Consider the following 20,309-nt stretch of genomic DNA (forward strand, 5'->3'; position numbering starts at 1 on the left):
TCATACTCATAAATTGAGTTAGATGAGGTACAGATAGAGTTAGTTGAATTTTTAGATTGCTACATGTGATCGTGGTTGGTCATTTTGGATGTGTTTGTTTCGGCTGATCAATTTCTGGATTTACTTCATATCCATATAGGTGTAAATACTTTTGGTATTATTCAAATATGCATCGAGGGGATAGTTTTGGATCGGTACGTGTGTGGGTAGATGAATGGTTTTGTTGATAGAAGTTTTGGAAATGTATTTTTTGAAACTATTCATATTGGGTTGACAAAATTATGTTGCTTATATTATTTTGGAAGTGTCCATATGAGTTGACTGTTAGAATTATGTTGCTTAGGTTGTATATATTGACAATGTTAAAGAAGTTAAGTTTTTATAAAGAGATATTGGTGGTTTTTTGTTGATATATAAGTTTTTCAATGCGTGTATATTGTTTATTTAATTGATGAATGTATGTCACATATATATCAAATGTGGTTGTTGGATCAAAATTCAGGAGCAATTATATGTAAAAACATAAACATTGTAGATTTTTTTAAAAAATCACAAACAAATTTCTTCATTTTTTTAAATGTCAAGTTCACAAAATTATTTGACGTTTTTTCCTTATCAAGAATGTCAAGAATGCCCATATTCTTGACATTTCAAAAATGTCAAGCGTCTATATTTCTTGACTTTTTTATGTGTCAAGTTCACAAAATTTCTTGACCTTTTTTCCATGTCAAGAATGCTTATATTCTTGACATTTCAAACATGTTAAGTGTCTGTGTTTCTTGACTTTTTTAAATGTCAAGTGTCACTTATCTTGACGTTTTTAAAATGTCAAGAAAATCGACATTCTTGACGCTGGATTCTTTGACCTTTTTAAAAACGTCAAGAAAAGTCATCTTGACATTTAAAAAACGTCAAGAAACACTGCTTTTTTAGTAGTGAAATCATTCAAGAGATAAGAGACATGCCTTCAAATATGGTTTCAAAGTTTGATAAGTATTGGAAGAAAATTCATAGGGTAATGGCCATAGTTGCCGTTTTAGATCCACATCACAAATTCAAATTGATTAAGTCTTACTTTCTTATAATTTATGGAGACACTGTTTTTCTTGAGGTGAAAAGGATTAAAAAAATTGTTAGATTTGGAAACAGAATATCAGCTGAAGCATTAAGGTGAAGGTGATGATTATTGCTCTAAACAAGTAGGAGTATCACAGAATATAGATTTGATGGTTTTAATGATTATGGCTTGTTTGTATCAAATTCCAATAATATGAATGAGAAACAACAGTTTGATGCATATTTGGATGAATCTGTCTTACCCCTATCATCTGATTTTGACATTCTGGGTTGGTGGAAATTGAATGGGTCTATCCCATTTTACAAGAAATTTGAAGAGACATATTAGCCAACCCGCGATCTAGTGTTGCATCAGAGTTTGTTTTTAGTACCTGTGGTAGGATTGTAAGCTCAAGTCGTAACAAACTTCATCTGAAGACGATAGGCTTTAATATTCGCTCAAAATTGGATTGCAATTTTAACACGTATGTTAGTTTGTTCATTTTGTTTTACCTCTTTTTAGCATTTAATATGTTAACTAATATTTTCTTTTATTATAAATATGTGACAATATAAGGTACTAGCATGGGAAAAGAAATAGTTAAACATTTAGCAATTATTTTAGAAGATGCAGACGATTATGATGATGGGATAGTGACTGAGGTATGCTCAAGGATTAACATTATTTTCTTGACACTTTTTAAAGCTTGTTGTCTAGTTCTTTTTCTTTGTTGTGACATTGTTTGTTAATTATATTTTAAATGTAGGAATAATACTCACAATTAAGAATGGGATGATGTCAAGAAAGAAGAAAATTTTGAATGTAAAGTCATCGGTGAAGAGAGAAAGGCGAGCAATTCATATATTTTAAATGTATAAGACGTTTTCCTTTAATTGACTTCCAATTTTTATTCAAACTTTCTTTAATTTAAGTCGTAAGCTTATTTAATGGATTTGCAAGATTCTACATTATGTTTATTTCATAGATTAGTCTATTAATTTTTGTTTATTTTTTGTGGACTAGTCAAATTTTAAATAAAATCACTCGAATTAAAAAGAAATGAGGAATCTCCGCGGGAAATTAATAGGGAAATTCTCGCGGGAAACGGGGAATGGATCCCTGCAAGGGCCCTATTTCCCCGACGATAAATCCTCGCAAGAAATTAATAGGGGAATCCTCATGGAAAAACGAGAATGGGTCCCTACGGGGACCTTGTTTCCTCGACGATGAATTCCCGTAGGAAATTAATAGGGGAATCCTCATGGGAAAATGGGGAATGGGTCCCTACGGGGACCCTGTTTCCCTGACTAGGAATCCTCGCTGTCAAATGGCGGAGATGGGGTGAATTTTCCCCACGAGGCCGGGGATGGAGGATCTCCCCACCTCGCCCCAGCCCCATTGTCAACCATAGAGATAAGATTTGAATTTTGGAATTAAAATATATCTTGAAATTTAATTTAGGTGATATTTGGATTCTTTTTAAATAACGTTATTTTAATAATTATTAACAAAAATAGGGTGGTAGAAACTATGTAAAAAATAGGTGTTGTAATCGTGTACCCGTACACGATTACAACTAAATCGTGTACTGGGTACATGACTACCTGTGACCGTGCGCAAACTGCCACATGGACAGTCGTTGACCAGGTAATCGTGGACGGGGTCCATGATTACCCTAAGTTGTGTACCAGATACACGACTTAGTGATCCTTACACCCGTGCCCTTCCTCTTCTTCCTCTCATCCAAAACGTTTATTCCTTTTTCTTCCTCTTGCTGCCACCGATCGCCATCTCGCCGCCATTCGCCGTTTCCAATCTTGTTGTTGCTGCCACCTCCGTGAGTCTATCTACCTTGTGCCGTCGTGAGCCGATCTACCCTTTTTCATCATCCGCCCTAGGTAAAACTTTATATATTTTTTTTTCTAATATATGAATTTGTATATTTGGGCTTTTAAAATTTGTTTATTTGGGTTGATTTATAGATTTATTGATTTGATTTTATATAATTGTTTATAAAATTGTATACTTGGGCTGATTTATGTATAGATTTGTTTATATGATTTATGTATACTTTATAGATAGATTTATGTATGATTTGGGCTGATTTATTTATATGATCTGGGCTGATTTATGTATAGATTTATGTATACTTTATAGATTTGACCTGATTTAAATGTATTAGATTTGGGTTGATTTTATTATTTTGTTGATTTAAGAAAATATTTGGATTTCTTTGAAAATAATAAACAATTTTTTTTTGTCGTATTAACATATTATTTTTCAATTATAACAATTGAATTTTTTAAAATAAATATGCCGATGCGAAGATTTAGTTAGTTATTCTTGAACCTGGAAATGATGGAGATAGTGATATTGACATTGAACTTGATGGATTATTTGGAAATGATAGAAGTGAGGAACAAGATCTTGAGTTGGTACCGTCAGACATTTTCACCCAAATAGATTGAAAAATTACTAATTCAACATGTGAACGAAGGTCAACTTTAGAGGAAAGGAGTATATGTGTAGATAATTCTAGTTTAATACAGAAAGAATGTCATTTAATACTAAAGAAGATTTACAACTTGTTGTAAAAAAAATACTGCGTGATAGAACACTATGAGATTATTGTTGGAATCAAATCAAGATATCTGGTATGTGAGATGCAAACAGTGGAAGGATGGTTGTGATTGGAGGTTACGGGCATGTCGGCATAAAACTCATGAGATGTTCAAAATTACCAAACTTGTAATTGTATTTTTTATGTACTTGTGTTTTAATGTAATTGTATTTTTAATGTAATTATATTTTTATTTATTTACTTGTGTCTTTAATGTAAAGGTGTTATTGAATAAATCTATTGTTTGAATAGAAATCCAATAAACCTAAAAGTCCCTTGACTATTGGATGAGTACTTGAACTTTATGTGGAGACATAAAGGTGGATTAGGTTCGAGTAAATAATCAAAATGATCTATAATATATGGATAAGGTTGGGTAACTTATTCTGGTAACACTATTGGATGCGGGCTCTGTAGTTGTTACAAAGAATTGTAAAGTGCTACAAACGAAGTGATCCTAATTTGTTCATGTTGGACATGAGAAGTGGGGATGTCCTTATGCAAAAGAGTTTGTACAAGATCAGACCACAAAATGAGTCACTCTGACTTAATATCGCAGTTTACTGTTTAAAACTGACTATTTCAAAGCGATGACCTAGGTAACTTGATCTTAATCCTGAGCTAACTATGGACTTTTATCTGGAATTACCCTTAGATTTACATAGGTGAGGGTTGGCTCAACAGCACTGGCTCAATAAGACTCCCATTTTAGGGGTAAGACCGAATAGATAGCTGGGGACATAGGTGCAAGAGGGAATTCACTCCTACCCGCTTTAAGGATAGTAGAGAGGTTGTTCTGATTCAGGGGCTTGAACAAGGGATCCCCCCCTCTCATGAGAGAGACTCGGTTTTGTGATTGGATCAAAAAACAATTGTTCATTAGGGGATCAGTGGGGACTTAAGGAATAAGATGTAATTTCGGGGTAAAACAAAGATTTGAACCAGACGTTATTACGAACAACCTGTGAAGGGTTAACTTATATCATGGTTATATCGAGTAAACATAATATATCTACAGTGAAGGAGTTCAACTATAGGCTTTAGTGGAGTGACCCATTAGTTAATGAAAGAGGGTTAGATCGGTTTAATGAGTTTAGCCGATTAATCTCGGATCGTTGGAGCTTATGATCTGTAGGTCCAAAGGTCCCCCTACTAGCTCGAAAATGGATTAGCTCTAGAGTACCGTGATAAGTTAATTTGAAACATTCAAATTATAATAAAATGGAATTGGAGAAAATATATTTAAATATATGAAGATGAATTTGTGTAAAAATAATTTAATATTGGATATTAAATTAATTAGAATTATTTAAATTGTTTAAATAATTATTTATTAATTTTATTAGAAAATTAATTTGTAAAATTAATAAATTTTGATTTTAGAAATAAAATATGATTTTAAAATCAATTTTAGATTTTGGAAATAGAAAAATTACCCAAAAAGGAAAAAAAGTGTTTTTCCATCTTCATCTTTAATAGTAGCTCACTAGATACCCACCTCTTCCTTCATTAAACTCCAAGCATGAGCTGCACACATCTCTTTGCATGATAGTCTGCAATATATTGAAGAGATTGGAGTGAAGTTGAAGGTGATGAACCGATTGAATTTTTGCTTAAAAATTCAGATGAAGAAGGTGTTCTTCAATGGGTGATTCAGTGAGCTTTCTCCATATTCTCTTTGATTCTAGCTTATTTTGAGTTCCACAACTCAATCTAGAGCAACAAGAGAATAGTAGGGAAGATCTTGTGGTGGTCTTCACAAGGATTTGGAGGATTTAGCAGTTGGAAATAGATATTTCAATGGTTCAGCCAATGTATGTTTTTGAAACCCATTAGACTCTGTTTTAGCATGTTTCTTTTCTCCCAAAATTAATCAGTTAGAGTGCTTATGGATCTTGAACTCTTTCGTTGCATTCTGGTGTCGATCCAACAACATTATGTAGCTTATTGGAGGATTTTTGTTTGCTTACAAGTCGAACATTATAGTACATCTCATGTTTCTCCCTCTATTGTCTGATTTTGAGCATGTTGGTATGTACTCGTGGGGTGGTGCTTGTCTTGCATGGCTTTATAGAGAACTTTGTCGAGCTACCAATGCACAAGCGTCGGAAATAGCGGGGTCGCTGCTACTACTATAGGTATGGGCTTATAATAGATTTCCAATTATAATACCACAAGTCCAGTTACAGGCCTCAAGTCATCATCCACTTAGTGTCAGGTATTATTTTATTTATATATTTATTTCGTTATCATTTACGTAAGAATATAAATTTATTATATTTTTTTTATAATTTTAGATGGAGTGGTGTATTAGCTGTCTCTAAACAGTCAACAAATATGTTGCTCGTATACTGAAAAATATTCGACAGACTGATGCACAACCAGGTAACAAAGGTATATATATAAACGAATATTTAAAATATTTGGTCAGATTAATTGGGTGTATAATTATCTTCTTTTTTTTTCCAGATAATTACACGCCAAACACGCAAGATATTTGGTCATCACTACCTGACTACTGTTGTGATGGTCAAGACATCTGGTTGACCGTTAAACCTCTTATATGCTTCCATATAATATAGTGACATCATCCAGATCGTGTGTTGAGACAGTTCGGTCTATGACAAACGGTACCTTCGTTGTGTTATACACTCCCAGAACTATACCATATTGATTTAAGAGGTAAGCACGACCAAGACTGGTGTCAAATTCATGCAGAATATATATCCTATTGACATGCACGACATGAACGTTATGAACGAGGAGAAACAATAAATACACCAATTGTATCAGACGACTACTTTTCCTGGTACGAGACAATTTATCACACCTGATGGCGCTTACTGTTACTACATGGTAAGAGATTTAAAATCAGGCATTTCCCAAATGTATGATATTTAATACAGCACGATTTACTAGAGTTGGGTTCAATGTGTGACCAAACATTGGTCAACATAGAAACTATTATTCAACAAACAAGAAGACTCAATGTTGTTGTCACGGATCAGAGACGTATTCATCGTAGACGACAACGACAACAAGGCGAAGCTAATTTAGAGGCGCGAAGACAACCCCAGTGGGGTAAGGGCAAGGAGTCGTCTTTAAATTTCGTGTAAACTTCTATTTTCAAATTAAAAAAAACTAATTGTAAATCTTCTTTATTATCATGAGATCTTTTATTTATTTATTTACTACTAAGTGAAGTCACATTTTTTTTATTGATTAAAATTAAGGATTAGAGAAATGAGAATTACTTAAAAATTAGAAAATAAACAATTAAATTGATTGAAAAAGAAAGGAAGAATATATAATTTACAATTAAATATATAATTAATTAAAAAAAAAAAAAAAGTAACCATGGACCTAATCCACAAGTACGTGGTTGACTAGTTCATTGTCGGACCTTTAATATTAATATTGTTGTTTTCAAAACTTATTAGAGAAATATTGTTGTTTTGAAACTTATTAGAGAAATATTGTTGTTTTGGGATTTCGAGGCTAGAAGTCGAGAGCTGAGGATTCGACTAATGTAGAGGTTGAACGTTGAGAACTCGACAAACAGAGAAAAACATGGAATTAGGGTTGTCGAGGGTTGAAGTTTCGACATACATAAGTCGAAACTTCAATCCTCGACAAGGAAAGGGAAATCTCGCTAATTTTGTGATGAAGATCTCGCTCTAAAAAGGAATCTCGAAGGGAATCTCGCTAATTTTGTATATTAAGTTGTCGAAGGTTAAAGTTCTGGCATACATAAGTCGAAACTTCAACCCTTGACAAGGAAGATAAGTGGGTGAAGCAGATTGTAAGAGAGAGCGAGATTGAAAGAGAGAGCGAGATTGAAAGCGAGATTGTAGGAGAGAGCGAGATTGAAAGCGAGATTGTAGGAGAGAGCGAGATTGAGTCTGCCACATAGATTAAACGGCCAACCAGTCAGCTGACGTGGTCTGCCACATGGAAATCGTCTTCACTTTATTTACTTTCCATAAGTCTGAAAAAGTGCATATATATCACCAAGCTGCCCTTGCTCTGATTCCCTGCATGCATTGACGTTATCCGATTCCATGCATTCATTAATGCATTCATGCCCCTCTGCCATAGCCTTAATGCCTTTTCAACCACCTTAAACCCGTGGGTCGAGTGTTCAACACTCGACCTACATCCTTTTAAACTACCATCCTCTTCATTTTTCCTCAATCACTCCCTCGATAATTTTTGAAGACTCGCTGCCCTTGATTTTGCTCACTCCTCTCCCCTTGATTTGCCCACTGCCCCTTCATAGCTCACTGCCCCCTCAGCCTTTGAAAATAAGCCTTTGAAATCATCTTCCTCTCCTCCCATTTCCATTTCCATTTCTCTTCTTGTATTTCGTTTAATACAAATTATTCTCACACAACTATACTGGTTCGTTACTCTACTAAATTTTTATTTTTTAAGAATAATTATAAAATTTATTTTTGTTCTTATATTATTATTTTTTTATAGATTCTAGTTTTTTTTTTAATTTTTTGTAATTGTTGTCAGATAACAAATAACAGGAAAAAAGGGCGAACGTTGTCACTTTGAAGGAAAAAAGAGAACTACCGTCGAATCTGTGAGTTGAACTTATGATATTTGAAAAGTTTAGTTTATTCTTATGATATTTGATTTATTTAGTATTAACTTTGATGTTTATAGTGTTAAAATGTTTAGTTTATTGTTATGTTTAAGAAGTTGATATTTATAGTTTAATACAAAATTATTGTGATAGTTAACAAGTTTAGTATAGTTTCAAAAGTTTAATATAGTTTGAAAATTTTAGTTTATTCATATGATATTTGATTTATTTAGTATTAACTTTGATGTTTATAGTGTTAAAATGTTTAGTTTATTGTTATGTTTAAGAAGTTGATATTTATAGTTTAATACAAAATTATTGTGATAGTTAACAAGTTTAGTATAGTTTCAAAATTTAATAATTTTAGTTTATTCATATGAAAATTATTGTTGTTATGTTTATTGTGATAAGTTGATATTTTCTAGTATTAACTTTGAAAATATAGTTTAAAATAGTTTGAAAAAGTTTAATTTAATTTAATTTTTTATTTTGTATTAAATTTGAAAAAATAGTTTTAAAAAGTTTACCTCATTTTAATTTGAAAAGTTTAATTTGTTGTTATTTTTAAAAATAGTTATAAAAAGTTTAATTTATTGCTATGTTTAAAAATAGTTATAAAAAGTTTAATTTATTGTTATGTTTAAAAAGTTGATGTTCATAAAACTTAAAAAGTTTATGTTTATAAACTAAAAAATTTAATATTTTTTAATATACTTCTTATAAAAAGTATAATACAAAAAATTGATGTTTGTCTTTTTTTTTTTTTTTTTTTTTAGAAAATGGCAGGCAAATGCTTGGGATTTTTGTTGTTTACAAATGGTAATATGATTGATGGTATTGATGGAGTTGAGTATGACCAACCACCAAGTGGGAGTTTTACCATAAATGTGAACAATGGAATTATATTTAAACAATTCATTCAAATGGTTGGGATGTTACTTAGTGTAGATATAGGAGCAAATCAGATAGAAATAATATATAGACATCCCAATCTAGAACCATCAAGATCAATAAGATATATGTCATTCCCTATATCGAATGCACAAGCTATGAACTTGATGTTCTCAATGGCAATGGCAGTGCCAAATATAGTGCATTTGTATGTAAATGTAAATATGATAGGGGTGGATCCTGATACATCATTTAACCAGTTTGAAGATCCAACTCAATGTATCGATCCTGATCCGGAGTTAGTTGCATCGCCATGTGATAATAAAGATATGGCGGCTAACAACTTGTACAGAGACTTCAGAACAGAAAAGGATGACGAATTTGAAGAGTTGGATTTCGATGGTCTTGAACATGAAATGCTTTCATATACATTCAATGATTTGGATATGAATGTATTGGATAGCATTCGGGAACATGACCCAATTTTAGCTCCTGTGGACGTTGACAATATGCAATTGTATAAAGGAATGTTTTGTCAAGACAAGGAAATGCTACAACACGAGGTCAAATATTTTGCAATAAAGTGTCACGCACCATACGAGGTTGTTGGATCTACATCGATGATTTAGACAATTCGATGTAAGAAGTGGGAGGAAGGTTACAAGTGGAGATTTCGTGCAATAAAGAAAAAATCCTGCCACTGTTAGTTAACCTCCATGATGCGGGGCGGTATTCGTGGGGTGGAGCATGTTTGGCATGGTTGTATAGACAACTATGCAAAGCAACAAGACCTAAGGGTCGAGAGATAGCTGGGCCTCTCATACTTTTGCAACTATGGGCTTGAGAGCGATTTCCAACAATGGCTCCACAACTACATGTTAATGACGCTCAGTTAGTTGGACGAGCCTACGATTCGCGATATGTTGTTTTAATTCAATTTAATTTTTATATCACTGGTCTAGTTAATTTAAATTCTAAATTATCAATTTAAAAAATTAGGTGGGGAGACAAATTTTGTGTGACTAAGACAGCCACACATGTAGTCAGTATAGATTCATGTTTGATCTGCTTCAACCTGAACAGGTACATTACACTAAACCTAATGGATTATTTTATACACATTTTTATTGTATTTGTCTTTAATATTCTCTAATATAATATTTTGTGTTTCAGGTTATTTGGGAGCCGTACAAAATTATTATGCATACTTTGCCTAATTTTTGTACGAATGGTCAAAACATATGGCGGACGATGAGTCCTCTCATATGTTTTCACATTGGTGAGTGGCATCTTCCTGACAGGGTGATGAGACAATTCGGTTTTCAGCAGGATATCCCATCGCCTTGTAATACTGAACCCGTACTGCATGATATTGACCTAAGGACTGGAGATTGGTCCGAAAAAGTTGCACATTTGGTAGTGCGATGGCACTATCGTGCAAGGTTTATTGCAGTGGGGTTTCTCTTGAACAGTTTGACACAGATGTCACTCCAGAATATATTCATTGGTATAATAATATCACAAGGCGCTACGTCACTCGTCCGGGAGCAGCTGTGGGTCATCTGGTAAATGAATGAATATTATCTAATTTTTTTAATTTAAATTTATTTTAAATATTGTCTAATTGTTTTATAATTCACAGAGATCGAACAACAGTAGACTCCGTGAGGTTGCGAATGATCCGAACCATGTTATTGCTATATGTAATGACAACCAAAGCTATATGGAGGAAATTCATTATATGTACAATATACCTATTGTTCCTCCCCCAACTCTTAGACGTAGAGGACCTGTTCGGGAAGAGGATGAGTTTGATGAGGTTGCACATAATGTGGAAGAGTTGCCTCCTATGATGCAGACGCATAATCAAACTGATTATGTTAGTCCGATGATGATGATGCCAGCATTTGGTTCAGGACATTATGACTCAGAGGCTGGTCCTTCGTCTTCATACGTGCATGGACATGGTCGGGGTCGTGGAGAGCATAATGAATATTTATATTATGAAGCGCCTGCAGAGGTACCAGAGCAACATCAAGAAGAACCCGAGCAACCTCAAGTTCGAAGTCGACGACGACAACCAGCTCGAAATCGACGACGTCCGCCTTGTGGGACGCATTGGTTTTTGTAATTATTTTTATATAAATGAGATATTTAATTTACATTTTTTTTATTTTTATGAGTTAATATTATTTTTAATTTATTATTTTTAGAGTTTAAATAAAATAATAAATATTTTTAGATTTTTTTTTATAAAAATGGAAAATTAAAAAAAAAAAAAATTAGAAAGAAGAAGGTGGAATGTGTAATAATTAAAAAGGAAAAAAAAGAGAAATTTGCACGGTATTCTCGCTCTCTATCAAAATCTCGCTCTCGCTCTCGCTCTCGCTTTCGATCACGCTCTCGCTCAAATTTTCGCTCTCTCAAACTCTCGCTGTCTCTCATAATCTCGCTCTTGAATTTGATTAGCTCGTTAGCTCTTTAGCGGTAAAAAGAAAGAGATTCATTAGCTCGTTATTTAGTCAGACTTGCTGAGATGACAGAATCCGTTTGAAAACAACAATATTTTCCTTTAAAAAAAAAAGGTCGAGGGTTCAAAATTCGACTTATCTAGGTCGAATTTTCAACCCTTGGCTTATTTAAAACAACAATATTTTTACTAAGAGTTGAAAATTTTCAACCCTTGGCTTAACAGATTAAAGCTTAATCTGTTACACGATTTCCCTTCCCAGCAAAACTATCATCCTTTTGTCAATACTTTCTATTTCCACCTATTTTTTTAAAAAAAATTCACATTTTTTTTTAACTTTCTCCTGATATTCGTTAGGATTTAGAATTCTGAAAGAATTGAATGTGAGTTGGGAATTTGAGAATGTGTCTTGAAATTATAAACATACGTGTGCGCGCGCCTCTCGTAACACGTGAAAGTAAAGAAAAAAAAAGAGAGAAGAAAAACTCTCTTCTCCAGACGTGCGACAGGTTTCCCCCGCCCCCCCTGTTTTTTTTCCCTCTTTCACGCCACTCAGCCAACCATTCTCCGCCGCGAGCCCAGCCGCCGTTAGTCGTCCGCCGTCGCCTCGTTCGGACCGTCTACGCCAGCATCCGTTCACGCCGGATCCCAACCTGCCGTCGTTTTCCAGCCTTGCAGATCGTTCGTGGAGCCGTCCTGCCGCGCCAGACCCGGCGTCCGCACCGTCTAGCCACCGCCGATCCGCGCGCCGTCGGCTTCGTCGTCAGCCCCTTTGCTCGCCGGAGTATTTGGATTTTGTAAGGCCTTCTTCAAGATTTGATGAATCCCTTTGAGATCTTGGTTAGTTTTGAATGCCTATCAAGTTTTGGCATGGGATTGATGTTTACCCACAATGTTCTTTTGGACCTTATATTGAAATCTCAAGGTGTTTAAGGTTGCGGCCCAACAAGATTTGAAACGTTTTGGCACATTCTTGAAGTTTGAAGTTGAGATTTAGAGGTGTTTCTAGTAGGCTGTCCAGCACCTTTAACGATGATTTTGGTAAGATTTTGATAAGTTATTTGGAGATCCTTTGAATAAATTTCGTATGTTTTGGAATTGGTCCCCCAGCATGAAATTGAAAGTTTGTGTTTTGCATTGGGGACTTGATGCAAGATTTTTAAGCCAAGAAGGGGATTATTTTATCTTTAAGTAATATTATTTCCGTTGCCTTTGTCAGGTCTAATTTAGATTTATAATGTTATTTAATAATGGACTTCAGAAGCATGACTTAGAATATTTAATACACTTTTTGTTGCATGAAATTATAAGTATTATGAGAATGATTGAATTTATATGATATGTTATGATTTATGCCGTGGGATCACATGAAATTTATGTATGTGATGCATGATTGGACCAGCAGGGGCGATTTACCGTCTTGCCTCGACGCATGTTTTATTTCAAGGGACTAACGGGTCCAGTTTTATGTTTTGACAGTGCGTCTTCAGACCACTAAACATGTGTGAACCGATGGGTTCATCTGCATGACAGGTTCACTTTCATGTTTTTCCATGTTTTGACGGTGTGCTATCGGGCCACTAGACATGCAATACCAATATGAAAAAGTTAAAATATGCTTGTCCCACTAGCCCAGGTATTCACTGCATATGAATGTTTAGCCTGATCTCGGTAATGGATTAGCTACTGAGTATATTATACTCAACTTGTATGTTTACATGTTTTTCAGGTAAGACTAAGGATATTTGGACGACTGACAAGAGGAATCTCTGACAGTGCCAAAGGGACTAGATAGATGCTTTTGCATGAGTTCTTGTGTCATTTTCATGGTTTACTATTAATCTTTCGTGAACTTGATTTTGATAGAGTTGAGGTGTTAAGAGATTTTCTTTTTGGATTAGTTTTTCTTATTTTAAATTTAAGCTTTAGGGGTACCCGACTCGGCATATTATGGAAAATTTTGTTTTAATTCTTTGTTTAATAAAGCAATCATTTCATGGAAAGTCTATGTACAAGTTTATGTATGCATGAAGTAACGACCAATCAGGTGTCTTTGAAAGTCGGGTAGTTATATTCAGAATTTAAATTGATACAATCACCAAAGTTCAAGTGATACAATTCTTAAAGGTTCAAAGATATAAATTGACGGTTGGTCCTAATAAACAAATCTGACGATTATGTTGGCTTTATTAGATAAGTTTTGATATATATGATTTATTGACAATTAATTAAGATTTTAGCTAGGTTATAATATAGAAATTGCTTCTGCTAGCCTTTAATCAATGTCTTATTTTTGTGCATATTTAGTGTTTAAAAATTTTACTAATGGATCATAGTTAAAGTAGATTAGATACCAATTTATAATTCTAAAATTTGATGACTCAATCCTCTCACCTTTACCATGGTTGAAATAATAAACTTAAAATTAAAAATTAAAAAAAAAAAAAAAACAAAATTTAATAAATTCAAACACAACTAAACCAATTGCCATTTCAAAGGACACGATGATTTAATTCTCATCTTGAACTAAAAAAAAAATGCAACTTTTACATGGGCTTAATAGTTTTAATCTTTCTACCCGTGCTTCCATTAAAAAAGAATTAATTTTCCCCCCAAATGATATGGTACTATAATTAATCTTAAATCTTGTCAGTTGGTTACTGCGAGATTAATCACTTGATGATAAATTTCTAGTGGAAGAGCAATGAAAAGGAATCTCCCAATGGAATAGAATAGAATTGCAGAATTTTACTCGTTTAAGATAAGCTGTGTAAGTAAGCTGCTAAATTAAAACTTACAGACTTATACTAATAAAACATAACCTATAATCTTATACTGGGGGTTATAAATTTTTTTAAACAGAATGTCGAAAAGCTAGACATTTTAAATTGACCCTCTGGAAGGATTATATATGTTTGTATCCCGAACACATACTATTATAACCAATGGGGTATAATAACTCACAAACAAATAATAACCAATTCAGCGCACTAAACACCCATACATGTAAATTAATACCAGATTAAAGGAATAGCGATCCCTTAAATTAATTTCCCGATTTAAAAGAAAAATCCACGTAAAAGTTCAAACATATGGGTAAGTTAAGGATAGGACAATACTCCACATTGGAAAAGAAATTCTATCAAGCTCTGACATCAAACTCAAAATGTGGCAAAGCCCTTACCAAACTCCAGTCATATTCTTCTTTAGATTATACTATCATCTCTACGAAATGGTTAGACTAAACTGTGGAGATGTTTTTTTATTTCTCATCTCCCATGAGTTTGAACCGTCAAACCTTTAAATGGTAATGGGTGCCTAAGCCACTCAAACTGACCTTACTTATTGCTAAAATGGCATGATGTATGTCACATAGTTCCAATTTGATGAGTAAGTGTATTGATCTAGTTTTTAGTGTATATATAGACTTCCAACTTTCCATAATAAAAGAGGAGCAATGAGGATGCTCTTTGTAGCCACATACATCCCCCTTTGAAGCATTATAGGGCAAATGGCATCTCCCTAACTTCAAGAAGGTGCTAACACGTGAACGGTGAACCCAACTTATAATTAAGAAGTGTAGCATAGTCAAAAGTGATCATATAATATACCAATGTAACTTTTTCAACAAATGATAGTTTATAATTCATTCCTAAGGTTTCTGAAACCTAACAAAGAGACAACAATGTTACCACTATGCTCAGACCCGGTTATATGCAACTGACTTGCTGAAGAGCCGACGAATGTAAATGACCTGAAGCCCACTTGCAACAGCAAGCAACAAATACTCTCCCACTGTATAGAAAATTACACGCTTTCTTGTACTCTCATTTGCTGCATTCAGAAAGAAAACAATACGTTGTCAACTTGATCTCAGCAATGGCGTGCAAAGAAAAGGTAGCAAAAACAATACCAGAGTCCCATCATAATAGTATTATGAAATGATAATAGGCAAATCAGTCTTGAAGAACTTCTTGTATGCAGTAGAATTGCCCATAAATTCAACTTCAAGTTGATGGGTTAGAATACCACTGTAGACTCCAGACTTGTACGTTAATTATGCTAATTTCATCACGAGTCTCGACATGTGGATTACTAGCATAGAATGGAAAAGGAAAAGATGGAAATTTAAGGAATTTGAACTCAAAATCTCTAGGTTTATTTTGTTGAGCAGCTAAAGTGATAATATTTTACATTCTGTTCAGATTGCTGACATTGGGCTAACTGCATATGATATTAAGATTCTAACAAAAATTTGTGTGGTGGGGGTGGGGCGCTAAAAATATGGTAAAATCAAGGCAGATAGTTATTTCCATTCTAGCTTATATATCTTGGCCAAATTTTAATATCTATTGTACATCATTTTTTCTTAAGTCGTAAGTTCAATCTATAAAACCTCTCATTTTTCAGTTCAATCTATCCAAACAAAAGGATAAAAGAAATTATAATTTATCCTGATATACTTCATTGGCCTATTCTCTTTATAATATCTTATCCACTAGGAAAAAACCAGAAAGTAAGATGGGGTGAGAGCAAGAAAAACTTATTAATTGAAAGCAAAAAGGAAAAACAAAACCATTGTCAAATATACTCTTTTATCTGTTATGTGCCAAGGATACCAGTTCAAACCATAAATATGGATAGAGTTCGTCGTGTCTATACCTCTACATTAATATTAAATTGGAAACAAAAAAGAAATGTAATTTCTTATATAATTTTATGAGATATAATGTTAGTGGAGAATATTCAAGACTAAGCCAATTTCATTAGCTCATAGTTTCAACATTATATACTATATGCATTATTAAAAGATTGATGACTTAGCTATCATGTGTTGGAATCCAACACATAGAATAGTCATGATCAATATGTTGGACCACTGGAGAAGAAAAGACGTTCATATTGTGCCAAAGAGTGAGAGATTACATTTGCTAACAAGAGTTCGAAGAAATGCCATAAATAAACCAATTCACAATAACAGAACCATGCAAAAAAAAAAAAAACCACATACTGTGACGGTGGCGTGCATCACGTGCTTTCAAATATTTCTGCTCAGCAGTGACCGACTCCAATGCCTCTCTAAGCTCTGCAATTTTAACATTTATAGGGTCTAGGTGTTCTGCAAGAAATTGCCACAACAAGATGAATGAGATGTTCTAAATTTTCATAAGCAACCAAGATCCCTAAGAACAAAAGTGTAGCATCAATGCAAAAGTTTATCAATTACCATCTTTAGCAAGGTTATGTTCGTTTGGAATGTGACCAACATGGATGTAAAAAGAAACTGTCTCCGGAGTCGAGTAGGGATTATGAAAACAGAATTTATACATTCCACTGCGAGGAGCCTTAAACTCAAACTTGTCACCAGATGTCTCCTTCAAAGAATGTACCACATTACCTGCGGGAGAAGTAACCTGCACCAAAGTAACCCACATTATGATATCTTCAAAAGAACATATTATTATGATTATAAAACAATCAGCCATCAGATACAAAACTCCTTCAAGAGATTTCAGGTACACTAATATCCAGCCAATCATAACAAAGAAATAACATATCTAGGTTCAGACAGATTAAAGAAGAAGAAAAAAAGGCATCTTTATTAACTTTTCTAAACATATCTAGGTTCAGGCGCGAAAAGGGGATCATAAATGTGAATCTATTGACGAGAAACAGTTCCACACCAGATTATCTCGCAAAATGAATTGCAATTATCAATCTAAAATATCATCGCAAATCCAAAAAAACGAACCCCATACGTGATACGTCCAAATTAACAAAAGGGCAAACATTTCCAGGTTCTTAAACAAGTCAAAATCCTTTACCCTTCTTTCCCAACCCAAATTCACAACAAAGAAAATAAGATGAGAAACGAAAATCTAAACCCTCGCACGCCTCCCCCAATCCAAGATCCAATCTATAAATCAGGAGAAACGAAAGGCATCTTCATGCAAACATGAATTAAAGAACAGAACAAAGAGGGAATTAATGGGGCTTACAGTGAAATCGATGCCGGGATGATCGGCGCCCCAGAAAATATCATGATCGACAACGACAAAATTCCCAGAGACGGTGTCGCCTTCGTACAAAACGTACTCATAGACGCATTCAATCTCGTTCACGGTGACCGAAATGGAATCGATTCTGGCGATTAGGCTCACCAAAAGAAGACCCGCCAACAGATATCCGATACCCTTCTCTCTCGCCCTCCTCTCCATTTTCTCTCTTTCGGGTTTCTTCTTCTTTTTCAGATCTTTTTCGGTCCGAAATCTAAGAATGCCGAAAGGGGTTAGGTCGTAGGCCTTTGCCCCCCTTCAATTTGCAAAACTAGCCTTTGTTCTCTTTGTTTTCGGAAAACTACTCTTCCATTATATCGCGAAATGGAAATTAAGTCCGCGGTTTAATACCGTATATCTATCTATAACGTATTCCTTAAATTCTATTTTTGTCCTCCAAGTCGAGGATTTTTCTTTTTTTGTGACAAACGTTTAAATTTATCCCAACTTTTTTGTTTTTAAAGGAAACTACCGGTTTGTTTGAATGGCAATTTGAAAACAGAAAACATAGTTGTATTTCCACTTTTGAGATATAAATTTGATAGTAGATTTTAAAATAAAAATAATAAAATTCACTTTATTTTTTTCCAAAAGGTGTGATAACATGTTTATAAACCTGTTAATAATTACTCACTAAATATTAGTTTATAATATAAACTGCGACTAATTAATAATACATATTTTAATTTTATAAAAAAAAATAAATTAAACATCAAATACTATATCTATTAGAGCTATTTTCAAATATAGAAAAATGAACCAAAATATTTACAAAATATAAAAATATTTTAGAATCCATCAACTATAGACGTTAATAGACTTCTACCGTGTCTATCACTGACATTGATAGACATTGATAAAAGTATTTATCATCGATAGATTTTGAAATTTTGCTATATTTTGTAAATATTTTCAGTAGTTTTGTCATTTGAAATAATTTTTCATATTTATTATTATTTTATCTTTGCTAATATAATTTTGGATTTTAAAACTTTGAATTCAAAATTTGAATATGTAGAAAACATAAAAACGTTGTTTTTAATATTTGCACGGTTTGAATAATAGAATCTGAAACCAATTTTCAAAAATAGAATCTCTGCCAAATGCATAGTTCCTAAATTTTTAAAGAGTTTCGGTCTCTGATTTTTTTATAAGAGACGTAATTGGTTCTCAAGTTTCTAAAATATAACTTTTTATCCAAAGTTTTTAAGAATAAGTTTAAAATGAATTAAATAAACTGTTTATTATTGTTTCTATAATCATATGACATTTTGAGTTAGAAAATGAGGCAAGAATAAGCCTTTTTAAAAAAAAAAAAAAATGATTGTTCTCATTTAAAATAATAAAAAGATCAAATGCATTACCTTTTAAACCTATTATTTAAAACTCGAAATTAAAATGGTATACTCTAAAACCTCAAAAATCAGATGCACTTATTCTCAAAATGCAGACATTCTTCCAAACTCGAAAATTAAAAAGATAATTTTCTCGATTTTAAAATAATCATTCTTACCTCTCAGTTTTAAAAAAACAAAAGGAAAAAAAATTCCTTGTTTAAGTTATTATTATTATTTTTTAACTATTTTGATTCGGTGAGTGTATATCTCCAAAACTCCTTTCGTACGATTTCTCACCCAATTAGCCATTGATGATGAACCATTTGTTACGCTATGTATTTTCAATGGTTTGAATTCTTACCCTTTATCATTATTATATTTTAATCTCATTCATACCAAACTAGATAGTAAATGTATTTTCTATTCAATTATCTTTCTCAAATGTCTCAATGACCATTATTACAAGATATAAAAAAATAAATATATGGAGAAGATAAATATGGAAAAGATATTTGGAGACATGTAATCTATAAACATTTGTATCCAATTCAAATATTTGTAACACTTCCCTTTAGATGTCCATGGTATATAGAATATATGTCTCATTAAAATCTAACAAGTAGATGGGAAAATAGTGCAACATATTTACTTCTCTCATGAAAACATCACTTAATAGCTCTTGGTTGTCACATGCAAATGTTGTGTATTAATCAAAGTGTTGTTGTAGGTAAAACCTTCGTCAATAAGTCTTCTAAGTCTCTTTTGAAGAAATTTGTTAAATAGTGATTTTATCATTTTATGCTTTATTGTCTGCATATAAGAATGCTCTTTACTAGTCTCATAAATCATCAAGATTTCAGCATGATTTAAAGTAGTTGTTTGTTCAAGATTTCAGCATGATTTAAAGTAGTTGTTTGTTATGATCTATAACGACCTGACTCCTTAGGACTCGAGCTAGGCTGTTACCATACACATGCATGCATAGAATTTAAAATGATATATTTTCATAGTGAAATAAATGCTAAATAAATAAAGTCAAATAAAATATTTTCATTAAAACTAAATAAAAGTCAAATGACAGGATACTCATAAATCATAATTAGAAATTTAATGAGTCTAGAAAACTGTAAAAGTTTGGAAATGAATACTAACCAATAAATTTCAAACATGAAGACTGAAAGTGGAAAAACATTAAAGAAATCTAAACATCCTAAGCGGAAGCATAAAACTGGTCTCAGTAGCTCGATCACGGATTCCGCTTGTCACTCGCCAGTGCGTCCCTGC

The 20,309-nt window shown here is 33.1% G+C and overlaps 1 protein-coding gene and 1 long non-coding RNA gene across 2 annotated transcripts; one reads left to right on the plus strand and one right to left on the minus strand.

The window, feature by feature from the left end:
- Positions 1 to 12,078: 12,078 nt before the first annotated feature.
- LOC120089588 (uncharacterized) lies at positions 12,079 to 13,635 on the plus strand. Its single transcript, XR_016528610.1, has 4 exons — positions 12,079 to 12,429; positions 12,558 to 12,673; positions 13,112 to 13,268; positions 13,362 to 13,635. It is a non-coding gene; the product is annotated as an uncharacterized LOC120089588 (long non-coding RNA).
- A 1,537-nt stretch (positions 13,636 to 15,172) lies between these two features.
- Positions 15,173 to 18,122, minus strand: LOC120085492 (emp24/gp25L/p24 family/GOLD family protein). Its single transcript, XM_039041524.2, has 4 exons — positions 17,632 to 18,122; positions 16,860 to 17,046; positions 16,644 to 16,751; positions 15,173 to 15,466 (listed from the first exon to the last, which is right to left on the minus strand). Exons 1-4 carry the CDS (start codon positions 17,848 to 17,850, stop codon positions 15,333 to 15,335), a joined length of 648 nt encoding a protein of 215 aa, XP_038897452.1. The 5' UTR covers positions 17,851 to 18,122; the 3' UTR covers positions 15,173 to 15,332.
- Between the last annotated feature and the right edge of the window lie 2,187 nt (positions 18,123 to 20,309).

This window comes from Benincasa hispida, chromosome 1 (genome assembly GCF_027475165.1).
Source record: "Benincasa hispida cultivar pf3 chromosome 1, pf3_genome.v1.1, whole genome shotgun sequence".
NCBI classification, from domain to species: domain Eukaryota; kingdom Viridiplantae; phylum Streptophyta; class Magnoliopsida; order Cucurbitales; family Cucurbitaceae; genus Benincasa; species Benincasa hispida.

What these genes read in the sequence shown, in the direction of transcription:
- LOC120085492 (XM_039041524.2), bottom strand. Translation starts at nt 17,850, where the DNA reads ATGGAGAGGAGGGCGAGAGAGAAGGGTATCGGATATCTGTTGGCGGGT. An exon ending in ATCCCGGCATCGATTTCACT is followed by an intron (nt 17,047 to 17,631) that starts GTAAGCCCCATT and finishes ACTTTGGTGCAG; the next exon opens with GTTACTTCTCCCGCAGGTAA. An exon ending in TGATGCACGCCACCGTCACA is followed by an intron (nt 15,467 to 16,643) that starts GTATGTGGTTTT and finishes TTCTGAATGCAG; the next exon opens with CAAATGAGAGTACAAGAAAG.